Below are 27,289 nucleotides of genomic sequence, written 5' to 3'. Positions count from 1 at the left end.
TTACTTCCCTGCACCTAATCCTGAAAACTCATGGAGAAGGAATCCTTTTGAATGTGGTGATGTACAATTAACAGCTCTCTCTGCGGAAGAGCAAGATGCACTTGTTGACGTGACTTGTGATGATGGTTCAATGACCAATTCTGGGTGAAGGTTTTTCCTGATTATAAGAAGTTAGGTGAAAAAGCTTTCAAACCTCTAGTTCCTTTTTGTTCCACATATCTTTGTGAACAAACATTTTCAACTTTTTGTTATATGAAGAACAAGCATAGAAATCGGCTCGATTTTGATCCAGATTTGAGATTAAAAGTGGGAAATATTGAACCGGATGTGGAAGGGATTGTTCAGGATAAAAAGAGGCATGATTTCTCCCATCACATTTAGGTTTAGTAGCTGCTAGACAAGTCATAATTTGTTTAATTGTAAACTAGACATTAATAAAATTAAATTTGTCTTTATATTCCTAACTAAATCATTGTCATTTTTGCGTGGTAATTATTATTCTTATTATTCTTATTATTTATTTATTTATTTATTTATATAGCACCATCAATGTACATGGTGCTGTACAGAGTAAATTTTATGGTCTGTTTTTAGTATACCTCTTATTAGGAGCTTATTAGGAGCTACCCCTTATTTTCTCCAAAAAATTGCTTGCACAGGTAGAGATAACATTTTTTTTTTCAAAAGCAGGGGGTCCATGGCTTGGCATTTGAAAAACAAGGGGTCCACAGTACTTAGCTAATTGGGAACCACTGATTTAAAAAATAAATTCTAGCTTGTTGAGGGAGGATGATTATTTTAGAAATGAATTTATTAACTTATTTTACTTTATCTCTGGTTTCTGAGGGGATTTTGTGGTTTACAGCAAGGCATTGGATCGGTTTGCTTTTACAATATGTGTCCATGAGGCCTTGAAAAGGTCAATGCAAGACACTAAGGGTGTGCAATCCTATACATGTTCAGGTAGAAAAACGTCCTACAATTCCCAGCCAGCAATGCACTCTTAAGTCACTTAGACCTTAAAAGCTGAGTAGCAAACTAAGGCTACAGCTAGACCTAAGGTTTATCCTGGGATCCTCCAGGGTTCGCCCCTGCCTGAGCGCTGGATCCCCTGTGTGTCACCTAGATGAACAGGTTTGACCCCTGGACGATCCAGGGATAAACCTTAGGTCTAGCTATGGCCTAAGTGTAGTTTGCTCCACCCATGATGATTCCTTGGCTCTGCCTTTACCAGTGGCCTGCCCTCTGCTTCTCCCCCAGTGCCATGAATCACTACCCACTACTGAATAAAGAGATTAAGAAACTCTTAAAATATGCTACATTTGGATGCTTAATTGAAAACAGCTTATTTGTAATATGTTAAAATAGACACAATCTAATTTGGTGCAATTTACATGTACAACACAATGTTATGCATGCCTACTGGGAAGTACGTCCTACTGAATTGAATGGAACTCACTCCCAGGTCATTGTTTAGAGGACTGCAGCCTAAATTGCAGCTATATTGTAGTCTGCTCTATAAGCAATACAGAGGACATTTGGGGGCAAATAGCTGTTGCTTGTCACTATTTACATATTTTAACATTTCCATTGAGACACAAATAGCCTCTAGCAATTTACAAAGCTGTAAAGAGATAAAAATAAAGCAATAGATAAAATAGCATTAAGCACCCATTCCTCTTAGAGAGAAAAACAACAGCCTTTGAGAGAAAGCTATTGCAGGGAAGTTCTAGTTTGATTTTGCAGTTCACAAAAGCTGTAATTCCCTATGTTCTCAGTCTTTTAGGGAGCACTGCCAATACAAATTTCACTTTAGTATGGTGAAAACTTTTCTGTCTCTTGTGCATTTCTGTAAAACATATTCTGTCAAAAACACTATCAATAACCCCAGAACAATCCCATATTCCTCTCTGTGCATTAAGCTATCTACTTACCATTCAGTTTAAGTCTTTACATTATTCTTACTTACTGGGGGAAAAAACCTTTTAATTATCATATAGAAGATAGACCGGTTGAGCTTCCAAAGCTTAGTAGAAGAAAATAAGAAAAAGAAGAGGTGAAAAAAAGCGAGACACAATGTAGTTAGGAATATTACCAATATTTCCTGGATCAGAAATAAAAGTCTTGTAATACTTGTCTCAAATACAACATGAATATTTTATTTTCATTTTATGTTGTACACCGCTCTGAAATTTTTCAATGGGGAGCGGTATATAAATATTCTAAATAAAATAATAATAAATGAATATGACAACCCTCAAATCCTTCTCCAGCTCTGATTTTAAGGTGGTTTGTGGAAGTGAAGGACAAGGATTAGACCTCATCAAATCCCCAATTAGGGGATTGGGGACCAATTCAGTTTGGCTTGGATTAAGCCAAACTGTTTCCCAACATTTGTAGAAATCTGATATGTGTCTGAGGGAGCTTGCCCACTGCTGCCTGGGCAAAAAAAATAAATACTCCAGTTTCACAGGGAAAACAACCCTATTTTGGTATAGAATGGCCATGATGAAGTGAACTGTGGTTTTCAATGCACAATATCTATGCTTCATCAACAATAGTAGATAAACTGCTTTTCAAAAGACAAAAGGTACCATTTTCTTCATAGCACATTTTGTACACCTGCTCTTCCAGTACCATTGATCATGCAATCTTTCTGACTTATGAGACACCCCAAAACTAACAAAATGAGTAAAGAACGACAAAGCTAGCCATAAATTCTGCCACCTTTTATTTTATCCTTCAAGATGCAAAAACATGGAGATGTTGCTGAAGTTTGTAATTTCCTCACTCAGAATACAGAGCTCAGAAACTCATAATGCTCATCTTTAATCTGAGGTGAGCATCACGGTCCCTTCAAAGAGATCTAACTCAAGGGCTCTCTCCCTAGTCACTTGACTACAGGTAAAACAGCATCCCAGGCACCCGAAGCTCTGGAAAACATAAATTTCCCCAAGGTAGCGGAATACTTTGTATAGATGTCAGGCACTCTAGACCTTAGATGAGAATTTTGCTCAGTTCCTTGAGACTAGTGCACTAACAAATTTTAAATTTGTATTTCTGCACTGCTGCTTATTTTATCCTGGTTGTGCTTTTATATTGTATTTTATATCAAGTTTTTATACTGTTTGTTTTATACTTTGAATGGTTTTAATTTTTATGAACTGCCCAGGGACCTTCGGCTATTGGGCAGTATAAGAATGCAATAAATAAATAAATAAATAAATAAACTATACCTGTTCCTAAAGATGTTTGATCTGGCCAAGGTCAAGCATACCTTCGTTACATCGTGTTTAGATTACTATTATTTGCTCTATGTGGGGGTGCCTACAAAAACTGCAGAAACTTCAGGTGGTCCATCAACCTGCAGCCAGACTGCTGACCAGGGCCAGTTACAGGGAGCTTGTGACCCACTTGTGACAACAGCATTACTGGCTACTAGTCTAATTCTGGGAAGAATTCAAAGTGCTGGTTATGACTTTTAAAGACCTACACCAAGAAGGATATGACACTTTGAAAGCGGTTTGAAAAGTATATACGGAGTGAGTCCTTATAACTGCCCAGGCAGCTTCGGCTATTGGACGGTATAAAAATGTAATAAATAAATAAAAATAAATAAATAAATATATGGCTTGGGAACAGACTATCTGAAAGGCTGCCTTCTTCTATACAAGCCTGTCTGGTTCTTAAGATCTTCTGGAGAGGCCCTACTCTACTGCTTTAAAATGGTTTGTTACAGTAGTGATAACTGTTGGGGCCCAGGACTCACTCCATATACACTTTTCAAACTGCTTTCAAAGTATCATATCCTTCTTGGTGTAGATCTGGCCCAAGACTGCTGCCTTCAGAAGCATGAATGGTGGTGTCCTGAGAGAGTGCCTTTTGGGTGGCCACTCCCAGGCTGTAGTAATCCCTCCCATGGGAAGCTAGGTTCACTCCTTCTGTACTGTCCATCCACCGGCAGGAAAAGACCACTTCATCAAGAAGGCCTTTGCCTGTAAGTGGGTAAGAAGAAACATATAGAATCATAGAATAGTAGAATTGGAAGGGCCTATAAGGCCATCGAGTCCAACCCCCTGCTCAATGCAGGAATAACCCACACCTTCCACCCACCAGACTGGCAAAAAGCTATTCCTACTGTTTGGATGCCAGGACATTCTCTCAATATGGATTGGTTGGTCAAACATCGCTCCGCCACCCCCCCCCCCACAAACCCCATTTGCTGCACACAAAAGGTTTAAAAGAGTCCGTTTTCTCTGGAAACTTATATGCAGTTTTACTTGGAACAGAAACACGATCCCTCATGTATGAGAGTATGGTTAGGACCCACCAAGGTTATTACATATGTAGGTGAGCAGGAGAAATATCTTTTGTTTTATTTGCATGCTGATACAAACCACTTCCTTTATTCTCTGTCATTCCTCTTTGTATTTTGCTTAGTAGAATAAACTATAAAATTTGGAAATTGGGCTGTGATTTGTAATTATCAGCTATTTCAAATCTACAGAAAGAAGTCCATATAGTAATGCCCAGATAGTGGAAATGAAACACTTTCTGCACCAAACTTTTTTTTTAACATTATACATTGGCCAATACCAAGCTGACACTACTCTGTTAATAAAGAAGTGTTTTAAACCCACAAAAGACAGTGGGTATTGTAATTATGATAATAAAAAAGAAATAAGACTTTTATGATATAAGTATGTTTAGTACATTAACAAATTCTATCTAAAATGTTGAAGTCCTGAAAGGGAATTTTAATGTCCTGAAAGTGAATTTTAATGTAAGTAAACATCTCATAAGGCATTACACAACTTCTCAACCAATGAGTCATCCTAGGTCATAAGCAGACTTACAGTGCAATCCTATACATAGAATCATAGAATAGTAGAGTTGGAAGGGGCCTAAAAGGCCATTGAATCCAACCCCTGCTCAATGCAGGAATCCACCCTAAAGCATACTTGACAGATGGTTGTCCAGCTGCCTCTTGAAGGCCTCTAGCGTGGGAGAGCTCACAACCTCCCTAGGCAACTGGTTCCATTGTCGCACTGCTCTAACAGTCAGGAAGTTTTTCCTGATGTCCAGCCGGAATCTGGCTTCCTGTAACTTGATCCCGTTATTCCATGTCCTGCACTCTGGAATGATCGAGAAGAGATCCTGGCCCTCCTCTGTGTGACAACCTTTTAAGTATTTGAAGACTGCTATCATGTCTCCCCTCAATCTTCTCTTCTCCAGGCTAAACATGTCCAGCTGTTTCAGTCTCTCTTCATAGGGCTTTGTTTCCAGACCCCTGATCATCCTGGTTGCCCTCCTCTGACTTACTTTCTACTCAAAAGTAAGTCCCATTGAACTCAAGGGTTCTTATTTCTGAGTAGTCATGTATACGATTGCACTGTAAGCCTAGCTCTTTCTATGAATTCTATGTAGCTTTGCCAACTGCAATAAATTTCCTCTAAAGGAATCCTTATTATCTTACTTTTCCTTATGATACACTTCAGATCAACAGATACCTTGAGTTCCCAGCTTAATGCCATCTATCATATGACTACAATAATAATTCCTCTTGGACGTCAATTGTACGTATCTGACAGTGAGTACAACACCTTGTCAGATTACTGTTTAGCAGATGGCTATACAACAAAAAAGTCATATTATCTAAAGACACTTTCATCATTGACACTCTTTCATCCTTACTGCACATTTTAAGAGTAACATTTTGAAGTTATAAATCCATTTTTAAACAAAACTCAATGCCCCAGGTTGAAAAGTAACCACAATCGCATATACTGGCACAATAGTTTTCTAATAGTGTATTTTGGCGCCATGGGTGTCCCCAGAAAACATGTTGCACCAGCGTACACTATTGGCATTGCACTAACACCAACTGCATAAGTGAATTGTCGCTAGTGGATACTCCCCCAAAACTACATAAAGCAGCCTAAATGAGAGTTTTCATACCTTTGGCTATCTCTTGCCCATCTGCTTTGTTGGATCTTTGCTGGGATCATACGGATTGACACCAGAATATAGTTTTTGTTCCTTGGCTTCTCTCAGAGCTCTCTGAGAAGGTCCCTCTAATCCATCCTCTCTTTCACACTTATGGCCTGAGCCCTGCTGGATCAGACTAAGGGTTCATCTAGTTCAGCATTCTGTTTATACAGTGGCCAACCAGTTGTCAAAGGGAAACCCACAAGCAGGACCCTTGCAACAGCACCCTCCCGTCCATGTTTCCCAACCCTTGGTATACCTGGGCATACTGCCTCTAATAGTAGCTGTCAAGACTAGTAGCCATTAATACCTTTACCCTCCATGAATCTGTCCAACCCCTCTTAAAGCCATCCAAATTGGTGTCCATCACTACGTCACGTGGTAGCAAATTCTGTAGTTTGACTATGTGCTGTGTGAAGAACAACTTCCTTTTATCTGTCCTGAATCTGCTACCAATCAGCTTCATGAGATAACTGTGGCGTTACACCCCACAGGTCAATTCCAAATGTATGTCTGCGGTTTGTAAGTCTGTGGTTTTTAGAATGTTGGCCTGAGTGGGCGGAGTTAGAATGTCTTGGGAGGGGGGAGGAGTGGTATATAAGGGAAGGACTGAGGGGATTGAGAGATCTTTTCAGGGAACCTTTTCAGGGAGACTTGTTAGGGACTCTTAGAGTCTGTAGTGCTCTCTGTGTTTATGGTACTTAAGTTCTGGGAAGTTTGAGGGTCAGTGTAGTGAGTGGTGTCTTTAGGGTGTGGTGTGCACGTAGTGGAAGTATATTAATCAATACTAAGAATAAATAAAGTTCAAGAGTGATTGTGTGAGAAAAAGGAAAGTGCGAATGTGAATGAGTGACCGGATTGTATGAAAGGTTTCAAAAAGGTTTTTAAATGTTGTTATTTGAAACAAAGCTTATGAACTTTTAAAAATAAATTTTGATTGTTTTGTTTTTAAACTACCACAAAAAGCCCATGTGTCTGTTTGGCATTTATCATCTTAAGTTTACACATTTAACACCCACTCTGACAATCATTCACCTAAGCAGATATAACTCACAGCGCATTATTATATATGTTAAAATCCATTCTCCATTTTAAACCCCTTTCTCCACATAGTTTGGAGGAAGGTGGTTTTTATCCCTTGCCTCAGGCGTATCAAGCGGTGGTGCTTGGCTTGAGCAGGGAGTAGCCTCGGCCGGGTCTGTTGTTCAGAGCCTGTGTCGTGGCAATAACCCATGAAGCTGATGGGTACCATATGTTTTATTATATTTGAATGTATTATTTTAAGCAAATTTAATTGGGCCTGTGAGCCATCTTGAAAGCTCTGGCGTGGGCTGGTCCATGAAGTCACGAAGAGTTGGAAGCGACTGAACGAATAAACAACAAGCCATCTTGAATATCATTTTTTGGTAGAAAGGCAGGGCACAAATCAAATAATAAATAACTAAATAAACAGAGTCAAAATTGGGATTGGGATTTTCTTTTTTAATTTCTTTTTAAAAATAGCTATGTTTGCCAGGTTCAATTTTTGCGTATTTCCCTAGCACCTTTACAGAAAAAAAATCCACTTTGTCCAGGAAGATAAAATGAGAAGCTTAATCATATAGGGCAAGAAAGCAGCAAACATATACTGGTAGTCTTCTATTAGCATAGAACAACATGGGAGTGGTTCCCACCCTCTGTCTAGGAAACCTGGGACCCCTAGAATTTGCAAATATCTTTCCCAACAGTCTAATACAATCAAGACATTCAGACACATCCCTTCAACTGAATTTCTAGAGCTCTGAAGACGGAACATATCATGAACAGAGTACTGGAAAATGCATCATATGTACTCTACTTACTCATTAGCATTTAGGAACACACCTACACCGCCCCTAATATGCACCTGACCTCCTTTTGCACTCTTCATCTCTTTGCATAAAACCTTTTTGTGGGAAAACCAAACCATCTACATCCACTCACCCCTCCTCCGGTTCATCTCTAGAGTTCATCCACTCCATTGCTCAGTGTGGAAACTCCATCTCTTCCTATTTTTGCAGTACACTCTATTTTTGCACTGTCAACATGAACCTAGCTTTTTGTTTTAAGAGCTGTCTATTTGGGTCCCAAGAGAACAGGCAAAGGCTCAGCTAGCCCTCGGTTCCCCATCAAAGCATTTTCTATGCATATTTGTTGATGACAAGCTGTATCTTGTGATCTAAGAGATTTCACCTCTCAATAATGCAACCCTGGTGATATGGGCCCAAAGACAAACTGCTGGATTTATTTATTTTATTTAGTATACTTCTTATCTGCCCAATAAAGAATGTTTTCTGGGTTTACAACCAGCTAAAAAACAAAAATGCCACTTTAAACCATAGTTAAAAACATACCACATACTACAAATATTTTAAAGAATGAAAAATAATATAATGGATTATCGTTGATCACTAGCAAAGAGATCCCTTCTACCCACTTTGATTTGAATATAGGCAATAGTTTCCCTTTAAACTCATTTCTCTTTCAATTTCCCCCATATCCTTCCTAGACATACACCCACGTTGCCCAAGCCCAAAGTGCTGTTGACAGACTGGTCTCATCTCCAAATCAATTAAACCCCTTATGTGTCTACCTGGCTCCTATCTCCTTATTAGCTACCAGCTCCTCATCCCTCTTATATCACTCCTGTGGTGTTCTGTCTCTTCTTGCCTTTCCCCCTGCCTTCTACCTCCTTTATACATTGAACTAAACAATTGTTGATCCCATCTGAATGCTGTGTATGTGATGTAGTCTATCGCTTTTGTAATAAACCATATATGTAAAAGTTGACAAGTGCAGGAAAAAGAAAGGAACCTCTCGTGCAAGCACGGAGTCATTACTGACTCTTGGAGGGACGCCATAGTCATAAATCAACAAAAATCATGTAAGAATGACAAACTCACTTATTTTGTATATAACAGTAATTTTCAATAAGAACGTAAGAAGAGCCATGCTGGATCAGACCAAGGGTCCATCTAGTTCAGCATTCTCTTCAAAACAGTGGCCAACCATATGTTGACCAGGGACCCACAAGCAAGACACAGTGCAATAGTACCCTCCCTCCCACCCATGTTCCCCAGCAATTGGTATATATAGGCGTACTGCTTCGGATACTGGAGGTAGCATATAGTTATCAGGACTAGTAGCCATTCACAAGCTTCTCTACCCCACCTCTCTCTCTCTCCCTCCCTCTTTCTCTCTCTCTCACACATTCAGGTATATCTGCATAGACTACACCCAACTCCTGCATCTCCCCATACCCACAGCCCCTCCCCCTCATCTAGCCCCACACCATGTGCTGCTACCACCTCTCACAGCCCCATACTGCCCCATAGTTATTTGGAAGGTACAAGTGAGTTGCTACTTGTTTTAAAACTTTGTGATAATTCAAATCATCCTTCTTCATTCTCTGAAACTAAATACTGAAGAGTGACATGTTCTAGCATATCCAAGGAATATGTGGCATTGCGCGACACGTGGTAGATTATTGTTACAAAAAAACAGATAAATTATCCACAAGATGACTCAAGATTTTTTTCCACTTTCTTTTCTAGTATACATAGACAGTTCAAGCTATAATGTTGGCAATCTCCAGGGAGATTATTCTGAAGCCTTAAAAGTGACGTTCTTGGGATGACAAACTAGAAAAGAATTCTACTGGGAAATATCCAGCAGGTGAAATGTGCTCACGAAAACGAGTTTCAGCCTTCCAAATCATAAACCCAAAGGAATTTGACTTAACAGATTGTGTCTGTAGTTCAGTCATTTCTACATTGGAAAGTATGCTATATTTTCTAGTAATCACACAAATATTTGATCAACTTGTGGGTCCAAGGTAAAATTATTCCACATTCTGGTATTTATTTACAAAATATTTATACCACTCCAAATCTGAAACAGATTATGGAGTTGTGAACGTAAGAATTAAAACAGTAAAAGATACCAAAAAAATATACCATTATTATAAGTTAAAGCCCAAAATGGCTTCTGGTCAGGTACCTGAAGGAGCATCTCCAGCCCATATCTACTTATCCAGAACCTAAGGTCATCATCCAAGGTACTCTTCCAGGTGCCTCTGCCAAATGAGCAGCTGTGGGTGGCTACAAAAGTGGTGGCACCCTCCACAGAAGCTCACTTGGCACCAATGTTACGGTCTTTTCAATGAAGACCTTTTATTTTCCCATGTATATTAAGAACTGTTTGGGGGGCTTTTTGATCTTAATATTATTTTATTTTTCTGCATATTTTATTTTTGTTGGCAATCCCTTTTCAATCAGGCTTCAGGAAACTACATTGGTCGCCCTGTGGGATGACCTTTGCCGTGAGAGGGACAGAGGGAGTTGATTCTCCTGGACCTCTCAGCGGCTTCCGATACCGTCGACCATGGTATTGTTCTGGATAGGTTGTCTGGGCTGGGAGTTGGAGGCACTGCATTGCAGGGGTTCTGCTGCTATTTGGGGATGGCCGATTCCAGAAGGTGATGCTAGGGGATTATTGCTCTGTGCTGTGGCACCTAGGCCATGAGGTTCCACAGGGCTCTATTTTGTCTCCTATGCTGTTCAACATCTACACAGAATCATAGAATAGCAGAGTTGGAAGGGGCCTGTAAGGCCATCGAGTCCAACCCCCTGCTCAATGCAGGAATCCACCCTAAAGCATCCCTGACAGATGGTTGTCGAGCTGCTTCTTGAAGGCCTCTAGTGTGGGAGAGCCCACAACCTCCCTAGATAACTGGTTCCATTGACGTACTGCTCTAACAGTCATGAAGTCAATGGGACAGGTTATCCAGATATATCACCAATATACGGATGATGCCCAGCTCTACCTCTCCTTTTCATCAAGCCCAGGTGAGGCAGTGGCTGTTCTGAACCATTGCCTGGGCAAGGTGATGGACTGGATAAGGGCCAACAAATTAAGACTCATCTAGAGAAGAGAGAGGTACTGTTAGCGGGTGGTTCATCTGTCTGGCTATGTGATGTACAATCTGTTCTGGAGGGGGTTGCACTCCCCTTAAAGGATCGGGTTCTTAGTTTGGGGGTGCTCTTGGATCCAGCACTGTCACTTGAGGCGCAGGTGGACTCAGTGGCAAGAGCACCTTTTATCAACTTAGGCTGATATACCAACTATGCCCTTATCTGGACAGAGATAGCTTAGGTACAGTTATCCATGCTCTGATAACCTCTCATCTGGATTACTGCAATGAGTTATATGTGGGGCTAGCTTTGAAAATGGTCCAGAAACTTCAGCTGGTACAAAACAGGGCAGCATGAATGTTAAAGGGGACTGGCCAACGACACCATATTATTCCAGTCCTTTCCATCTTCACTGCTGCCAGTCCATGTCCAGCCTGATTCAAAGTGCTAGTGTTAAGATTTAAAGCCTAAACGGCTTGGGGCCAGGTTATCTGAAGGAACGCATCCTCCCATATGTACCTGCCTGGACCCTAAGATCATTTTCAGAGGTCCTTCTCCAGGAGCCCCTGCTAAAGGAAGAGAAGATGGTGGCTACCGGGAGGAGGGCCTTCTCTGCTGTGGCACCCTGGCTGTGGAATGAGCTCCCTAGAGAGGTTCGCCTGGCGCCTACATTATACTCTTTTAAATGTCAGGTGGGCCTTCTTATTTTCCTAGTATTTTAACATTTTATCTTCTTAGTCTTTAACATTCCTGTTTTAAATCTTTGTATTGCTGCTGGGTTTTATTCTGGCTGTACTTTTATATTGTGTTTTTATATTATGGTTTAAGTTTTATATTTTGAACTGTACTTATGGTTTTGATTTTTGTGAACTGCCCAGAGAGTTTTGGCTATTGGGCAGTAGAGAAATGCAATAAATAAATAAATTTGGTATTATGTGCCGCATTGTTTTTACTCCTTGCCGCTGGTTTTATTATATGCTGTTTTTAATTACTCTTTAGTGTTTGTATTTTATGTTTTTCAATTTACCAGTACCCTTTTCCAGTTATTGTGTGCTCTAAAATTGCAAGCAAGCAATAAACAAACAAACATAAACTAAGAACACTATAGTAAGAAATAGTTGCTTAGTTAAAATACAGCTTGGAATCAGGACAGACAGGCATGCACAAACTGGGATCAGAACAGACAGGCACAAGCAGTTTATACAGCTGGAGCTTTGCTTGCTGTTTCCTTCACAGAAAATTACCACAGCAAAAGAGACTAGTTGCTTTTTAAACTCAACAGCAACTTGTCTCTTCAGCAGCGGGCAGCAAAGCTTTCCATTCACTAGATATAGGATTGCATGCAGTTGAAACACACAAACAGCCAGATGAACAAATTAAATGAAGTTCAGAAGAGAAGTCAGCTCTTGTGCTGATGAGCACATTGAATAAATCTTGATGGGGGAAAAGCAACAAACTGATAATGGTACAATTGTGGAAATCGGACATTATGTATGGACAAACTCCAGAAGAAAAGCCATGTTCATCAGTTCCAACAAAAACAATAAAAATCCTTGGGAAATCATAAAGATGAATTGTAGTATCAGATAGTGGGCTATCAGCAACAGCCGCTTTTCTATCCTGGTGCTTCACTTGCCCAATTCACTCCCATTATCTATCCACTTAGTATCTACCTTAATGCCAGGCAACATGTAAAAGGGTTTTTATTTCCCCAGATATTTAGTGGTGTGTACTGGACTTCGTTAAATTGAACTTCTTCTTACTATTATAACGTATACATTTTACTTGGTTTTAGATGGATCATGGGAAGCTGCCTTATGTCAAGTCAAATTATTTGCCCATCTAGACAGTTATTGACTGGGTTTGCATGACACAACAACACTTCATGGGTGACAAGCCACAGTGGGTTGTTGTGCTGTGCAAACCCACAATGATTCTCACAGCGTGGGTTGTGCGTGGTCAATAAGACACCCCAACAACCCATGGCTTGCTGTAGCATTTTTTGTACCCATGATGGGTTGACCGGTCAACCCATCATGAGTTGCAGCATTGGCGAACAAACTGCTTCTTAGCAAAAGTGACAGAAACCCTTGCAGCTCTTGCGAAGCAAGCTCACCTGTGCTGCAGTGACAACCCCTCTACTGGTTCCCAAACAGCACTTTGAAGGGGCTGTCATTGGCTCAGCAGCCCTTCAGAACTTGAGGATAACGGTCAGTGGGTAATCTTTGCTGACAGCTGTCAAAGTGAGGAAAAGGGGATCATATCGCACGCTTAGCAACCTGATCCCCAAGGTTTGAACTGTTGGAGTTCAAACCTTGTGGGTGCCCCCTTCCATTCCAACTTTCCCAAAGTTTAAGGGCAATCCACTTTATTTTTGGAGCTCCCATTTGCAGTAAAAAGGAAACTTTGAAAATGGGGTGGATGCTAGATCACCCTTAACACGACTTGGAGGGGTGGAATGCAAGGGGTCCCAAGGGTAAATCCCTCACTTGAAAACTTAAGGATAACTTTTGCGTAGCTGTCAAACTAGCATATATGCAGCCCCATTTTGTCAATTACCTTGTATGTTTCCTAGTACACTTTGTTCCCTTCAGCAGCTGAAAGATACAAGACAATAGACAAGGCAAGGCTAAATACAATTTGACAGAATAATAATAGGATCCGTTTTGCACCAATGTTGGGGTATATTTGGAAAACAAAACAAAAATCCTACGAACATGACCGGGATTGCATGGGTGGGTGGGTGTAGAGGGACTTGGTGCCACGCAAGACGGGTTCTGCTGCCAAGTCCCCTTGGAAATGCAACAACTTATATATGAAGCGAAACAGAAACACTAACTTCTCCAGAAATTTACCACAAACCTTCAATATGAAGCAAACGGAGAAGAAAAAAATGTTAAAATAAAATATAGAAGGAAAGGACTCTAATCTCTTAACATATTTTTGATAAAAACTTTGATTAAAAGATCAGAAGAGAAAACATTTTTTGTCTTTAAAAAACTTATTATTCTGCTGTCCAAGGAATCACTTAGAACAAAGAAATGTGTCCCTTAGCTTTTAATGCAAGAGGAAATAATACAATCCCATATTATTAGGTCAGTGTCACACACACACACACACACACACACACACTGTCTTCTAAAAAAGAAAACACAGTGATATAGTCATAGAATTGAAAGAATGTTCCTGTGAATTCAAAATGCAATTATATATGTCCCTATCATGCTGCTAGAGGAATAGCATCTTGGAAGTTCTGTAGAACCTTCAGATCATAAAAAAGGGTGTTTGTGTCAGGAGTGCAAGGGGGGGGGGAGTGAAATCTACATCTTAGTGTTGAATTGAACCTAAAAGTACAAACTTTATATAAGAAAACATTGGACAGTTCTTTATGAAAAAATTAGGATTTCTTGAATTAAAGTTTTGCTTACATTTGTAGCACAATCCCAATAGTTAAGAATATAAGAAGCGCTGCGCTAGATCTGACCAAAGGTCTATCTAGTCCATCACATTGGCCTACCAGATGCCCATGGGAAGACCACAATCAGGACCGGAGCACAATAGCAGTCTCCCACTCATGTTCCCCAGCAACTGGAATTGAGGCACACTATTTCTGATACCAGAGAAAATAGAGCCATCCTGACTGCCGTTGATAGTCTTATCCTCCGTGGATTTGTCTAATCTCCTTTAAAACTTGTCCAAGCCATAACTGAGCTTTTAAGAAAAGAAAAGGAAAACAGTTTTCTCCAAGCCACTTAGGACCCTGTTGCTATTCCCTGATCGGCCTTTTGACTGATCAAAAGCACCTCTGACTTGTCTGAATTAAGCTTCAATTTATCATCCAGGGCAGAAAACACAGAACACCAGATACAAAGTGTGTCCTGCTGAATGAATGGGGTCAGCTACTAATTGGGACAGACCCATGGTTGACATGGAGACCATGAATTCCTGAGCCACTACCAGCAAGGAGGCCTCAGCAAGTATGTTGAAATCTCCCAGCACAACAATCCATAGAGATTCCAGCACTAACCCTGAACTAGCTCAGGAAGTAAAAGGTCAGGTAACAGGATCCCTATTCTGCCCAAAACAGCCACGTTCAGATACATACACCTGGAAGTAGAAGACTGAAGGATAGGGCACCTGGACAGGGGAATAGAATTGTGTGGTAGTTAATTCCATAGCTTATTCGCTATATTAAGAAGTACTTCCTTTTATCTGTCCCAAACTTTTCCCTCGTCAAAATGTGCTCAGAGATAGCGTCCCACTTTGAAACTTCTGTTACTATCGTCCTGGATCAGGTGCATGAAAAGGCTCAGTGACTTCACTTGTTGGTATTGATGGCAGTGCATATTAGCATTTTGTTTTTTGATAATACATGTAGAACCAATATGTTGAATTCTATCTTTGGTGTGTGTTTATTACCCAAGTCTGTGGCTGAAGGGCCTATAAATGATCAGAATTTGCCATTAAGGACTGCAGTTTCTGCTCTAACCTGGGTCTCATTTCATGTGTGTATACGTGTAAACGTTTCATTTTTTTCATTCATTTACTGTATTTCTATACTACCCAGAAGCCAAAGCTCTCTGGCCTGTTCACAAAAATTACAACCCACAAATACAAGACAATAAAAACATAATCTAAAAAACAACAACATAAAAATGTAAAAGTAATTTAAATCAGCTGAAAAACAGTTACAGTAATTTAATGGGATCTGATAAAACAACTGACATAAATGACCCATCACATGCCATCAAATGCCTGGGAGTAGAGGAAAGTTTTAGCCTGGTGCCAAAAAGATTATTTATTTATTTATTTATTTATTTATTTATTACATTTTTATACTGCCCAATAGCCGAAGCTCTCTGGGCGGTTCACAAAAATTAAAACCATCATAAAACAACCAACATGTTAAAAGCACAATTACAAAATACAGTATAAAAAGCACAACCAGGATAAAACCATGCAGCAAAATTGATATAAGGTTAAAATACAGAGTTAAAACAGTATAATTTAAATTTAAGTTAAAATTAAGTGTTAAAATACAGAGTGAATAAAAAGGTCTTCAGCTGGCGACGAAAGGAGTACAGTGTAGGCGCCAGGCGGACCTCTCTGGGGAGCTCATTCCACAACCGGGGTGCCACAGCGGAGAAAGCCCTCCTCCTAGTTATTATTACAATGTATGTATGTGTATGCGGAAAAGGAGTTCTTGGTTTTGTTTTGTTTTCACATTTCAAAGTACAATCAATCTGCATGTAAAACCTGCATGCAACTGAGTTCTACATGATTTCACCTGGAATGTGGTCTGAGGGACCCACCTCTTCACTAGCCACTTCCATTTGCCACCCTGTTCTTTTCCTATTGACTCAATGTTCCATGGCTACTGAGCAAGCTTGTCCCTCACTGGCCTGGTTTTGTTTTTTTGGTGTGGAAGATCTTTTCTCCCTTGTGCAAACCTGCTTATATTTCCCTCTTTGGTACATCAACAATGACACCCACTCCTTAATTTGGTAAATCAATGAATGAATGATTACCTGACATAAATTCTATCGCTATACAGGACTGCTTGCAGGGTTTTAAAATGATTTATGGTGATGGCTGGGGAGAGATCAAGGCTCAAAAGCATAATGATAGTTGATACTCTAAACCAAATTTCCATGATGCATTCTAATCAGTAGCACCCACAGATTATGCAAGTACCAATGGAATTATTTTCACACCAGTCACCCTCCCTATGTTAAAGGCTGCTTGATAGAGTATAGTTATAAACCTAAGCATGCTCCAAGGCAATGTTCTGTGGATTGGATGTTGAATTTCTATACTGTAAGCAGACCAGGAAAGTTCACAAAATAGTTCAAACAAGACAATAGGAAAAGGGAATAAACACTGACGTTAGTCTCACAGTCACATTTCTATGGAGGCATTTCCATAAGACTTTTTGGATTTAATCACTAAAAACTGAATAATGCTCAAGCATCATCAGACCGTCAACATGCAATGTAAACACATCATAGCAGGGGGGCTATTCCACACAGCTTCACAGATTAGACTACTACACCATGCCTTACACTTTCAAATGCAGGCTCAGTCTGATCCCACCTGAAAGGATGTGTTTTAGAGCTTCATCCCACGTACCTGTTTCCCTCGAATTATCCCTACAGCGCTAAACTGTCGGCGTTGTTGTTGTTGTTGCTACCGGGTGGCTAGATCCTTTGCATACCAGGAAATTGGTTTAAGGGGGGAAATGTAAAAAAAATCATAAAAAGTCAACGGATGAACCAATCCAATTTAAATTTGGCATGTTTAAAGCTCTCCTTAATATCTATTACTGTGCCAATTTTGATGTCTTTATCTTTAAAGCTTACGCAGATGTAAGCATTTGTTTAATTTTTCTTCAAATCCTGCTCCTGCGCCCCAGTGGCCGCTCAGAAGATACGCTCGAAATCTGGTAGCTAAATATGGTGAGTCTTTTGCCTTTATAACACAATTAAAGCAGGATGCATGGTAGTACTTCACAATAAAAGCAGATTATAAACTGGAAAACTTCAGAGTCCTTTGCACATAATTCACAGTGTTTGCACAGTATAACACTGGTGTGATAAAGCTCATAATTTCCCACCCTTTATGCTACTCAGTACAGAAAAACACGCTACTCTCTGTATAGCTCATTGCTGCCACCGGCTCTTTAAAATCACACTTTTCATTTTAATGGAAAGTCAGGCTTCTATGTTCATTTATTTATTGGGAAAAGAATTATATTACAGAATATTATCTAATCAGCCTCCTGTGATTAGATATTTTAGACTGTGAGCCTGCTGGTGGGAACTTGTGTGTGTTTTTTAACTGTAAGATGGTGATGAAGAAAAGAGTTATGACTGATTACTTTAGTTGTTAAAATTACAGTTTAGGCTCTTTCAAGTCAGAATGAGAAAGAAGAAGATATGGTGCTAAGCTTGTACTATCTGAACTGGAGAAGAATTATTTTGATCCAGTTCAATCAGGCTTTTAGATAGAATATGAGACTGAGGCCTTAGCTAGACCTAAGGTTTATCCCAGGATCGTCCCGGGGTCGTCCCTGCCTGCTCCTGGGATATCCTGTGTGTCATTTACATGAACAGGGATGACCCCGGGATAAACCTTAGGTCTAGTAAAGGCCTGAGGCTGCTTTGATTGCGTTTGTGGATGACCTATGGTAGGAAGTGAATGCAGAGTGTACAACCCTATTAATTTTCCTAGACCTCTGGGCAGTTTTCAATACCATCTTATCCTTCTAGACCATCTGGCAGGGCTGGGCCTCAGGGGTGCTGTTTTGCAATGGTCCTTTCTTTCAGGTGATGCCCAGAAGGTGGTGCTGGGGCATTACTCTTTGACTTCACAGCCACTGGCCTATCGTGTCCTGCAGGATTCTATCTTGTCTCCCACATTGTTTAATATTTACATGAAATTGCTGCGACAGATCAGTCAGAGCTCTAAAGTAAGGTGTCACCCATATAATGATGACACCCAGCTCTATTGCTCTTTATCACATAACATCAAGAAATTAGTTGAAATGTTCTTTGGGATGGATAATGGATGTGGGTGAACAAGCTGAAGTTAAATCCAGGCAAGACAGGGGTGTTGTTAGTCAGTAGAAAGTCTGACTCAGGGATTGGTGTTCAACCATTTCTGAAAGTGATTGTGCTTCCCTTGAGGTCTATATCTCAAGAATGCTCTTTCATCCAACACTGTGCTTGATCTTCAGGTGGCAGTGATGGCAAGGAGTGTGTTTGCATAATTATGCTTTGTGCACCAGCTGTGACCCTTCCTAAATTTGTCTGAGTTGGCAACACCTATCCATCCTTTAGTTACATCATGTTTGGACTACAATGTGCTCTTTGTGGGGCTACACCTGAACAGTGTCCAGAAGCTTCCATTGGTGCAAAACATGGCAACTAGTCTAAAAAAAGGTTTTTAGAGTCCATCTTTTTTCTTTTTTTAAATCCCCCCCCCCAGAAACAATGTCCTTTTTAGTAACCATATCATCCTTCACATTGGTTTGAATCAAACTGTGTCAGAAGCAGCTTCATCAGAAGAACCAGAAGGGTGGAGGGAGTTCCCTGCCCACAGCTCTTCTGCACCCTCAAAAATGTTCTCTGGGGGCTGCAGAGGGAAGGAGAGTGGGAGAAAGCCCTTTCGTGCTAGACAATTTCTGCTAGCACAATGTTGGATTTAAGCCATCATAGCTACAAATCTCCCAGAAAACTCATTATATGACATGGGAATTTTGCAGAGCAACAGTGAAACAATCTAGCTTATAATGAATACATAGCAAGACAAGTACACACCAGGATCTTCAACAGTAAGCAAAAAAGTTAACCGATAGGCCAAGGGAAAATAGTTCAATAAATAAATAAACAATAGTTTTAAAAGAAAATTTAATGAATAAAATCTGAACCCTATTTCCATTGTTCTTATCAGATCTAAAAAAGTACATTCACTACAGTTCTAAAGCCCTATTACTAGAGACAGAATAACAGGACTCCATTTTATATCCATCCCTTCTCTGAGTTATAATAAGACATATTTCCTTTCATAGAATCATAGAATAGTACAGTTGGAAGGGGCCTAAAAGGCAACTGAGTCCAACCCCCTGCTCAATGCAGGAATCTACCTAAAGCATACTTGACAGATGGCTGTCCAGCTGCCTCTTGAATGCCTCTAGTGTGGGAGAGTCCACGACCTTCCTAGCTAACTGGCTCCATTGTCGTACTGCTCTAACAGTGAGGAAGTTTTTCCTGATGTCCAGCTGGAATCTGACTTCCTGTAACTTGAGCCTGTTATTCCATGTCCTGCACTCTGGGAGGATCGAGAAGAGATCCTGGCCCTCCTCTGTGTGACAACCTTTCAGGTATTTGAAGAGTGCTATCATGTCTCCCCTCAGTCTTCTCTTCTCCAGGCTAAACATGCCCAGATGTTTCAGTCTCTTTTCATAGGGCTTTGTTTTGAGACCCCTGATCATCCTGGTTGCCCTCCTCTGAACACGCTCCAGCTTGTCCTTCTTGAAGTGTGGTGCCTTCTATGCACACGCCTTTTATGCATGTCATGCACATACACTGTACATTTTAAATTATATGCTTCAGATACAGAATCCAAAACACTGCTAATAAAGATTTTAAAATGTATCTATAAATTTTATAAATAACAAACTCATATAATCAGTTGTTCTGTGGAGCCAGGGGCTGATAGGGTCAAATTGTTAGGACTTCTTGATTAGCAGGGACGATGACATCATCTGCGGCCACTTCCCCTGAGACTTCTCTGTTCCTTCTGAGTTTAGCTACAATCCTCATAGTCCCTGTGGAGAAATGGATTTTCCCAGCAACAATATATTGTTGTGAACTATACCAGTTTATATTACAAAGTACTTTGGGGTGGCATTATTAGTCTTTCAAAGAGCATCATCAGATGGGGGAACATCACATTTCCCTACTGTGGGCCTCCTGCTGCTGTCCCACAATAGTGACGATTTCTTTACATGGGGAAAGAAAGAGGAAGCAGCAATGACCACGTGTACCAGCAGCCAGTTGGGCGTTTTTATTGTGCTGCTTTTCTTGAACACAGCAGGAAATGGCAGCAAGTTTTTTTTTAAAAAAAATATAAGTCAGATTTACCGGGGTTCTATTTTGTCATGGAAAAAAAGACCAGAAGTGGCAGGAGTCATCCAGGAGATGGATGGTGTCGTCAAAAGAACACGCAAAAAACCATGAGTAGGCAGTAATACGCGTAGGATAAAATGCTCGTCTGATGATGCCCAAGGTCAGCCATATCTCTTAACTGTTGATATGGTTTAAGATCATCACTAATAAGAGATCAAATCGAAAGATATTCAAATCATGGGAGAGAAACACCTTTTATTTAATTCTAGATACTACGATTTTTAGAATAGCTGGAGGCATATATTTAGGACATTATTTTCAAGAACATAGAAACACACAGTTATGCAAAAACAGCATATCAGTTAATACTATTAATCAAGTTTCCTACTCCTGAGTAATATCTGTCTCTTTGATTTGCTGTTTTTAGTATGAATGTGCTAAGTACCACGCTGGAGCAGTCTTGAATATTGTTGTGTGTATTTTATATGTTTTTATGGGGAACGACAATGCAGGGTTTAAGAGACTTGATACTCTGTAACATTTGAAAGTAATATGCTTTGAAAAACAATGTTTGTTCTGCTTGTAAACTATTTCTTATGGCACCGTAACAATTTTATATATAGATATTGAGGAGCACGACCTTCAAAATTTCTATTGAAAACTTATTTTAGCATCACAAATGCCACATAGCATATTACTCATTCACAACTACCATGAATTGTCATAGCATTGAAAAAAAGCAGATGCATTTATTCCTAATTCCATCAGTAATGGAGAGCACACCCTCCCTTTAAGAGCTCAGGTAACTAACTTGTTTTTCAAAAGAGGTCGTCATATACATAGAGCAGAAGAATATAATGTCGTAGCCATTATTCTAGTCATGCCACAATGAAAACTTTCATATTATAAGCTGTTTTAAATACGAGTTTCACTCAGATACATCATTTCATTTCATTTATTACATTTCTATGCCGCCCAATAGCCAAAGCTCTCAATATAATTTTACATTGTTCATGTGACAGAAAGTATGAATTAACAGAATGCAGGATTTGTTTTCCTTGAGACTTGCAAGTGATATATGAAAGGCAGGATGGAGGGTGAGGAGGACAACAGATCATCTCATGATAAATTCTTTTTAGAAAAACATGATTTTTAATTTGGGACATGACAGCTTCCATGTATAGAATGCAGACTTGTTCTCAGAATAGGAACATTTCTGACTCTGAAAAGTTTCAATGACAGCTGACGTTTCACAAAGTAGTAGTTCACTGCCCACCCCAAATTGGCCCTAGTTCAATGTTCGATACCATCTACCATGGGACCATGATGGATTGGCTTAATGGGTTGCATGCAGGGGACACGCGTACCTTCAGGGAGATTTCCAGAAGGTAGCATGGGGGGGTGGAGTTCTGTTTAACCCCATGGCAATGTTGTACGGGTCTCATAGGACTCCATTTTATCCCCCATGCCTTTTAATATCTATATGAAGTCATTGCAGAGATCATCCAATGACTTGGAAAGACCGCCTCTCCAACATGTACTGATATCCCTCTCTTGTTAATGTCCTTGTCAATTTCATCCTCTATTTGGGGGCTTGCCTTGCTAGCAAACAACTTTTTTTAAAGGCTGCTTCAAGTTACATGCAAGTAAGAAGACCTATCTGCAAACCACCTTCTCTCCTCCAGTAGCCAGTTGCTTTCAGCTCCTCTACTGGCCCCACATCAGAATGGGGTGGGGGGAATAATTCCAAGCCCTTATGAACACACTTAGCAGCTTTTTAAAAATAATAATTTCATTTTTGGGGACTTTCACTGTCGCGCAAGTCTGACTCTCCAATATTTAGCAAAGTATCCCCCTATTCTTCATCAGTGCTTCCCTTGCTAGTTAACAAACACATTTTTAAAAATAATAATAATAGGCTGTTTCATTCGTGTTACATTGCGGTAAGCACACCCGCACTCAAAGCACCTTCTCCTGAAGCTGCCGGCCGGCCCACCCATCCTGTTTGTCGCTTCCCTCTGTTGCAAACTGTCACATCTTGATATGCATTAAAGAGCAGTGAGTGGGATCAGTGCACATACACAAATGTCATGGCAAAGCAGTAACACGAAGGGGAATAAATTGCACTATTCTCAAGGCAAAGCTGTAAATGGAGGGGAATAAATTGTGCAAATCTCAAGCACAGCATCAAACAGAGGTGAGAGCCGCAGAAATATAAAAGCAGCTGTTATTCGCCCTATATATAAATACACTAATGCGTTTGGGATACTCTCCAGTGACCTTCCTTTGCAAAGTTTAGGCGGAGAGCACTGTGCTGGGATGGGGGAGGATGGCAGTGGCATTAGTGAGATCATGAGGTGCGGCAAGGTTTTTGTGCTCCTCTGGCCAGGTGGTTCTCTTGCCATTCCCAGCAATCCATGATAAAATTGCCCTGCTAGGTTCAGACAAGAAGCTACCATGGGTATCAACAACCCTAAAACAGGTTGGCTTGTTCATGAATAATAAGCCACCCTGCAGAAACAGTGCTGGGTTCAAATGACACAAGAACCCACATTGGCTGATCACCCGTGGCGGGTTGTTGTGTTGTATGAACCAGGTCACAGGCTCAACTTGGAATGAAATTAGCACTGGAAACAATTAACGTCAGGCTCAAGACTTTGCCCCGTTGTGGTTCGGTATCACGGGGGAGAGTGTGCCATTTCCTACAGATTGCTGACTCTTGAGTCAAATGTTTTATCATTTGGTTAACTGGCAGGGAGTCTTTGGCCTTGTGCTGAGGTTGTCCTAGAGCAGCGGTTCTCAACCTGGGGGTCAAACGACCCTTTCACAGGGGTCGCCTAAGACCATCGGAAAACACATATCGGAAAACAATGAAAACACATCCTGCATATCAGATATTTACATTACGATTCATAACAGTAGCAAAATTACAGTTATGAAGTAGCAATGAAAATAATTTTATGGTTGGGGGTCACCACAACATGAGGAACTGTATTAAAGGATCGCGGCATTAGGAAGGTTGAGAACCACTGTCCTAGAGGGATTCAAATAATGTGAAACACCTCCATACCCATCGTTCCCTCCCTTGCCTATTTCCCCCAGTTCCTTATCTCCCTCTGAGTCAAGGGCCAAGGAAAATTCTTGTTTGTAGATTCTCCATTCCAAATTCTGTTTATTCAACCACACTGTATTAGTCCCTGATTGTCACGGGCTGTAGCTGCTCAAGGGTCCCCAAGGAGTCAAAACTAAGGAAAGTTCCTGGGCCAAGTTTACAAAGCTTTATTGCAAACAATTTACACTTCTGTAACACAAACTAAGCACTTATATGGGAAAATTCTCCTCTAGGCAACTCTATGCAACTAAGCAAAACCATTGACCATTCAAAGGAAAGAAAAGGCTTTTCAAATGTCCTAAGCTTCAAGGTGGAGGAGGGAGCGTCGCTGCCTCGCCTTTTCATGCAACCTCTCCGACTGTCTCTTTGGTGCTAATCTCACTGAACGTTATAATTTCTGTCGATTCTTAGCATCCAATAATGTTTTGGAATGTTCAACCCACCCAACCCACCCCCGGAAGTTGACTCCCTGTCTCCTGTGAGCATAGGATCTGGCCTTGAGGAGATAGACTCCGGGAGGGGCACATTTGCAGCTGGAGGCTCTTCAGTGTGAACTTCCTCCCCCTCTGGCTCAGCAACTTCTGAATCAGAATCTGTTTCTGATGGACTCCCTGCGACACCTGGTCCCAACACCGGAGCAGTAGGGGCATACATGACACTAATAATAGCTTAGTCTCCATTTGGGCTCCATTTGTACTGCGAGTAGCAGAACAATCTGGATATATCATGACTTAGCTGTTTCTGGACAACATGGAACAGGATGTCACTGGAAGGTGACAATATTACAGGGAACTCTAACGCCGGCACTTCTTTCAGCAAGGTTCACTCTATTCCAACTCCACATCACAAAGGGATTAACAGATCAACATTAACTCCAACTGCTGAATCTTGTACTCCTCACTTCAAGTATTGATGAGTTTGACACCATTGGAAAAGAACTTGCCAATGGAAAGGCAGGACAAAAGCAAAGTGACAGGGAAACTGCACTCAACTCACTGTCCAATTACTAATTAGTGTTCTGAATTGCAGTAACCCCTTATGTTAAATGACAACATCAACCACAGAACAGGGATCAAATGCAACTCCTTTCCATGCCAAAACTGAGAGATTGCTCCTTTTCATTTTCAGGGGTGGGGGATAATGGAAGTTTGCAATCCCGTTACAGAAGAGGGACCTAAGGATTTGTATTTTCCAAGCCCTATTTCCCACCATCCGCCCTCTATAGAGTCCTTCCAATGGCAAAGAGGAATACCTCTGCACAGTTTAAAGCACCACAGAAAGGGAAAATTAGTTTCACAGCATATAAAAATGACTGCATTTTTATGATTAAGCGACTTGACAACTCGCAAAAGGTTAATTATTCTCTATATACATACATAATTAAGCAGTTTAGCCAAATGTAAAAGGTTCTCCTACCAGCTCACTGCCAGATCATGTACTTTCAAAGTGTTGCTCAGCCTATACACTCCAGATTTCAGTGGGCGCACACATTCTTTTGCACGAGCAAGGTAAGGATTCACTTGAATATCTTCTGGAAATTCTGAATCCTTGAAGAAAAACAAGCAAACATGTAATTAATTCTGTGTTTACACAACTTGTAAAGCATGTTTATACTCACAGTGTTACCAAAGTTTTCCCCTCATCCATTGCGAAATACTCAGTATTCCATTCAGTATAACCAACAGTGGCTGTTCAGAAGTTACCTCACCTCTGCAAGTTTGCCAAGATTCCTGAATAGACACTACTACTGACCTTCCTCTGGAATGTACAGCCCCAGGAGGACATAATTCTCTATCTAATTCTTTGAATTTGGATAATTCGTTTACAATGGTGAATCCCAGCAAACTTGGACGAACTGTGTTTACATTCTAGAACACCTGAATTGTTTGCAACACAGCCACACAGTTTTCTTGGTAAATGTGAAAGCTCTAAGTGCTCCCCACAGAAGCTATCTGGCCAATATTTGACAGCAAAAGAAAATTTTCCAATTGCTCATTTTTTATTATTTATTCAATTTATATCCCACCTATATACAAAATACCCTAGGTGACATACAAAGTTAAAAACCATTTAATCAAGATAAAACAATCATTAAAACAATAGCTTAGGCAGCATTAATACATTAAAACAATTTTAAAAGCAATCAATAAAACAATGCAGCATAAACACAATATCTAACGGTCAACAATAAGATTCTAAAAAGGAAAGGCAGGACAGAATAACAGAGTCTTTAATGCCTGCTTAAAGACGTCAGCAGGCACATTTCATCTAGCAGGTCCATTCCTCAGCTGAGGGGCAGCAAACGAAAAGGTCTTCTGGCGTGCGACTGCCAATGCCACATTAGGCAGTCACAGCAGAGGACCCTCCGAGGATCTGAAATAAAGGATCTGGAAAATAGCGGAGGAGGCACTCCCTAAGGTACCTTGGACATAGACCACGTAGGGCTTTAAAGGTAAGAACCAGCACTTTACGATTTGCTCAGAAAGGAATTGGCAGCCAGTGTAAAGATTTTAAAACTGGCATGAAGATTTCAAAACCCATGCAGAATTGACCAACAGGGACAGAAAAAGAAGGCAGGAGTGGGCCACCCACACCTGCCACTAGCTGTACAACGGACAACTTTATGTACAGAGCTGTCCACAACTGCTGCGCTTTACTGTTGGGCCCTACACAAAAACGTAGGGTTCCACCCCAATCCAAACCAATCCCCATCCAAGAACTAGATGGTTTTTATTTCAAGATCTAGCAATCCTAACTGAAGTTTCTATAAGAGGGTGTGACAATGAGGACAGAATGTGTGTGCAGGAACATCTAAGACGGCACAAGCTGAGGGGCCTCCCTGATGCTACTGGGTGGCATCACGAGGGCAATCTGTGCAGAGGTACATGCATCTCCCTTGCAGCTACAATGTTATCGTATTATGTCAGAGCTTGGTAAACTGAGCAAGCTCCAATCCATTTCTAGGCCCAATCCAAAGCACTAGTATTAACACCTTAGAGCCAGGCTACCTTTTTTTAAATATATATATATATATATATATATATATATATATATATTACAATACTTAAACATACACATTACATCCTCTCATAAAGAAAAAACAACAACATACTACATAATATTGAAACGTTGAATACATAATATCTTATCTAAATACATAATCAAGATTAACCTACAAGTGCACCCCCCACCTCGGGATCTCATTCCTGATTCCAGAATCTCATACTTTCTTCTGCTGGTGGTTTCCCACTTCCTTTAGAAAACACAAATATTAGGAACTGTTTCCAAATTCCTTCAAAATCATTTGATTTAGCTATACCTCTTCTCCATTTAATATTACTTGTCAATTTATCATTAATAGCTATATCCCATACTTCTTTATACCATTCTTCAATAGAATATTCCCCTTGAATCTTCCAGTTCCTAGCTACAATCAATCTTGCTGCAGTCAGCAAATTTGTTATCAATTCCTTGATTTCCTTTTTACATTTAAAATCTTCAAATAGTGACAGTAATGCAACTTTTGGTGTTCGTTCTATCTTCATTTCCACAATTTCTTCAATCTCCAAAAACACCATCTTCCAAAATTTTTGAACATAGTTACATTCCCACCACATATGTAAATACGT

The 27,289-nt window shown here is 40.3% G+C and overlaps 1 protein-coding gene across 1 annotated transcript in view; it reads right to left on the bottom strand.

Moving 5' to 3' along the window:
- SPAG16 (sperm associated antigen 16) overlaps nt 1–27,289 on the bottom strand; it is a 569,616-nt gene that overhangs the window by 469,459 nt on the left and 72,868 nt on the right. Inside the window, exon 10 of the mRNA XM_063115872.1 lies at nt 25,077–25,207. Within this exon, the coding sequence (XP_062971942.1) occupies nt 25,077–25,207 (131 nt within the window). The remainder of the gene's footprint in view (nt 1–25,076; nt 25,208–27,289) is intronic.

The sequence above is a fragment of the Elgaria multicarinata genome, chromosome 2 (genome assembly GCF_023053635.1).
Source record: "Elgaria multicarinata webbii isolate HBS135686 ecotype San Diego chromosome 2, rElgMul1.1.pri, whole genome shotgun sequence".
NCBI classification, from domain to species: Eukaryota; Metazoa; Chordata; class Lepidosauria; order Squamata; family Anguidae; genus Elgaria; species Elgaria multicarinata.
The sequence above is the reverse complement of the archived record's forward strand: the minus strand, read 5'-3'. Positions and strand labels throughout refer to the sequence as shown.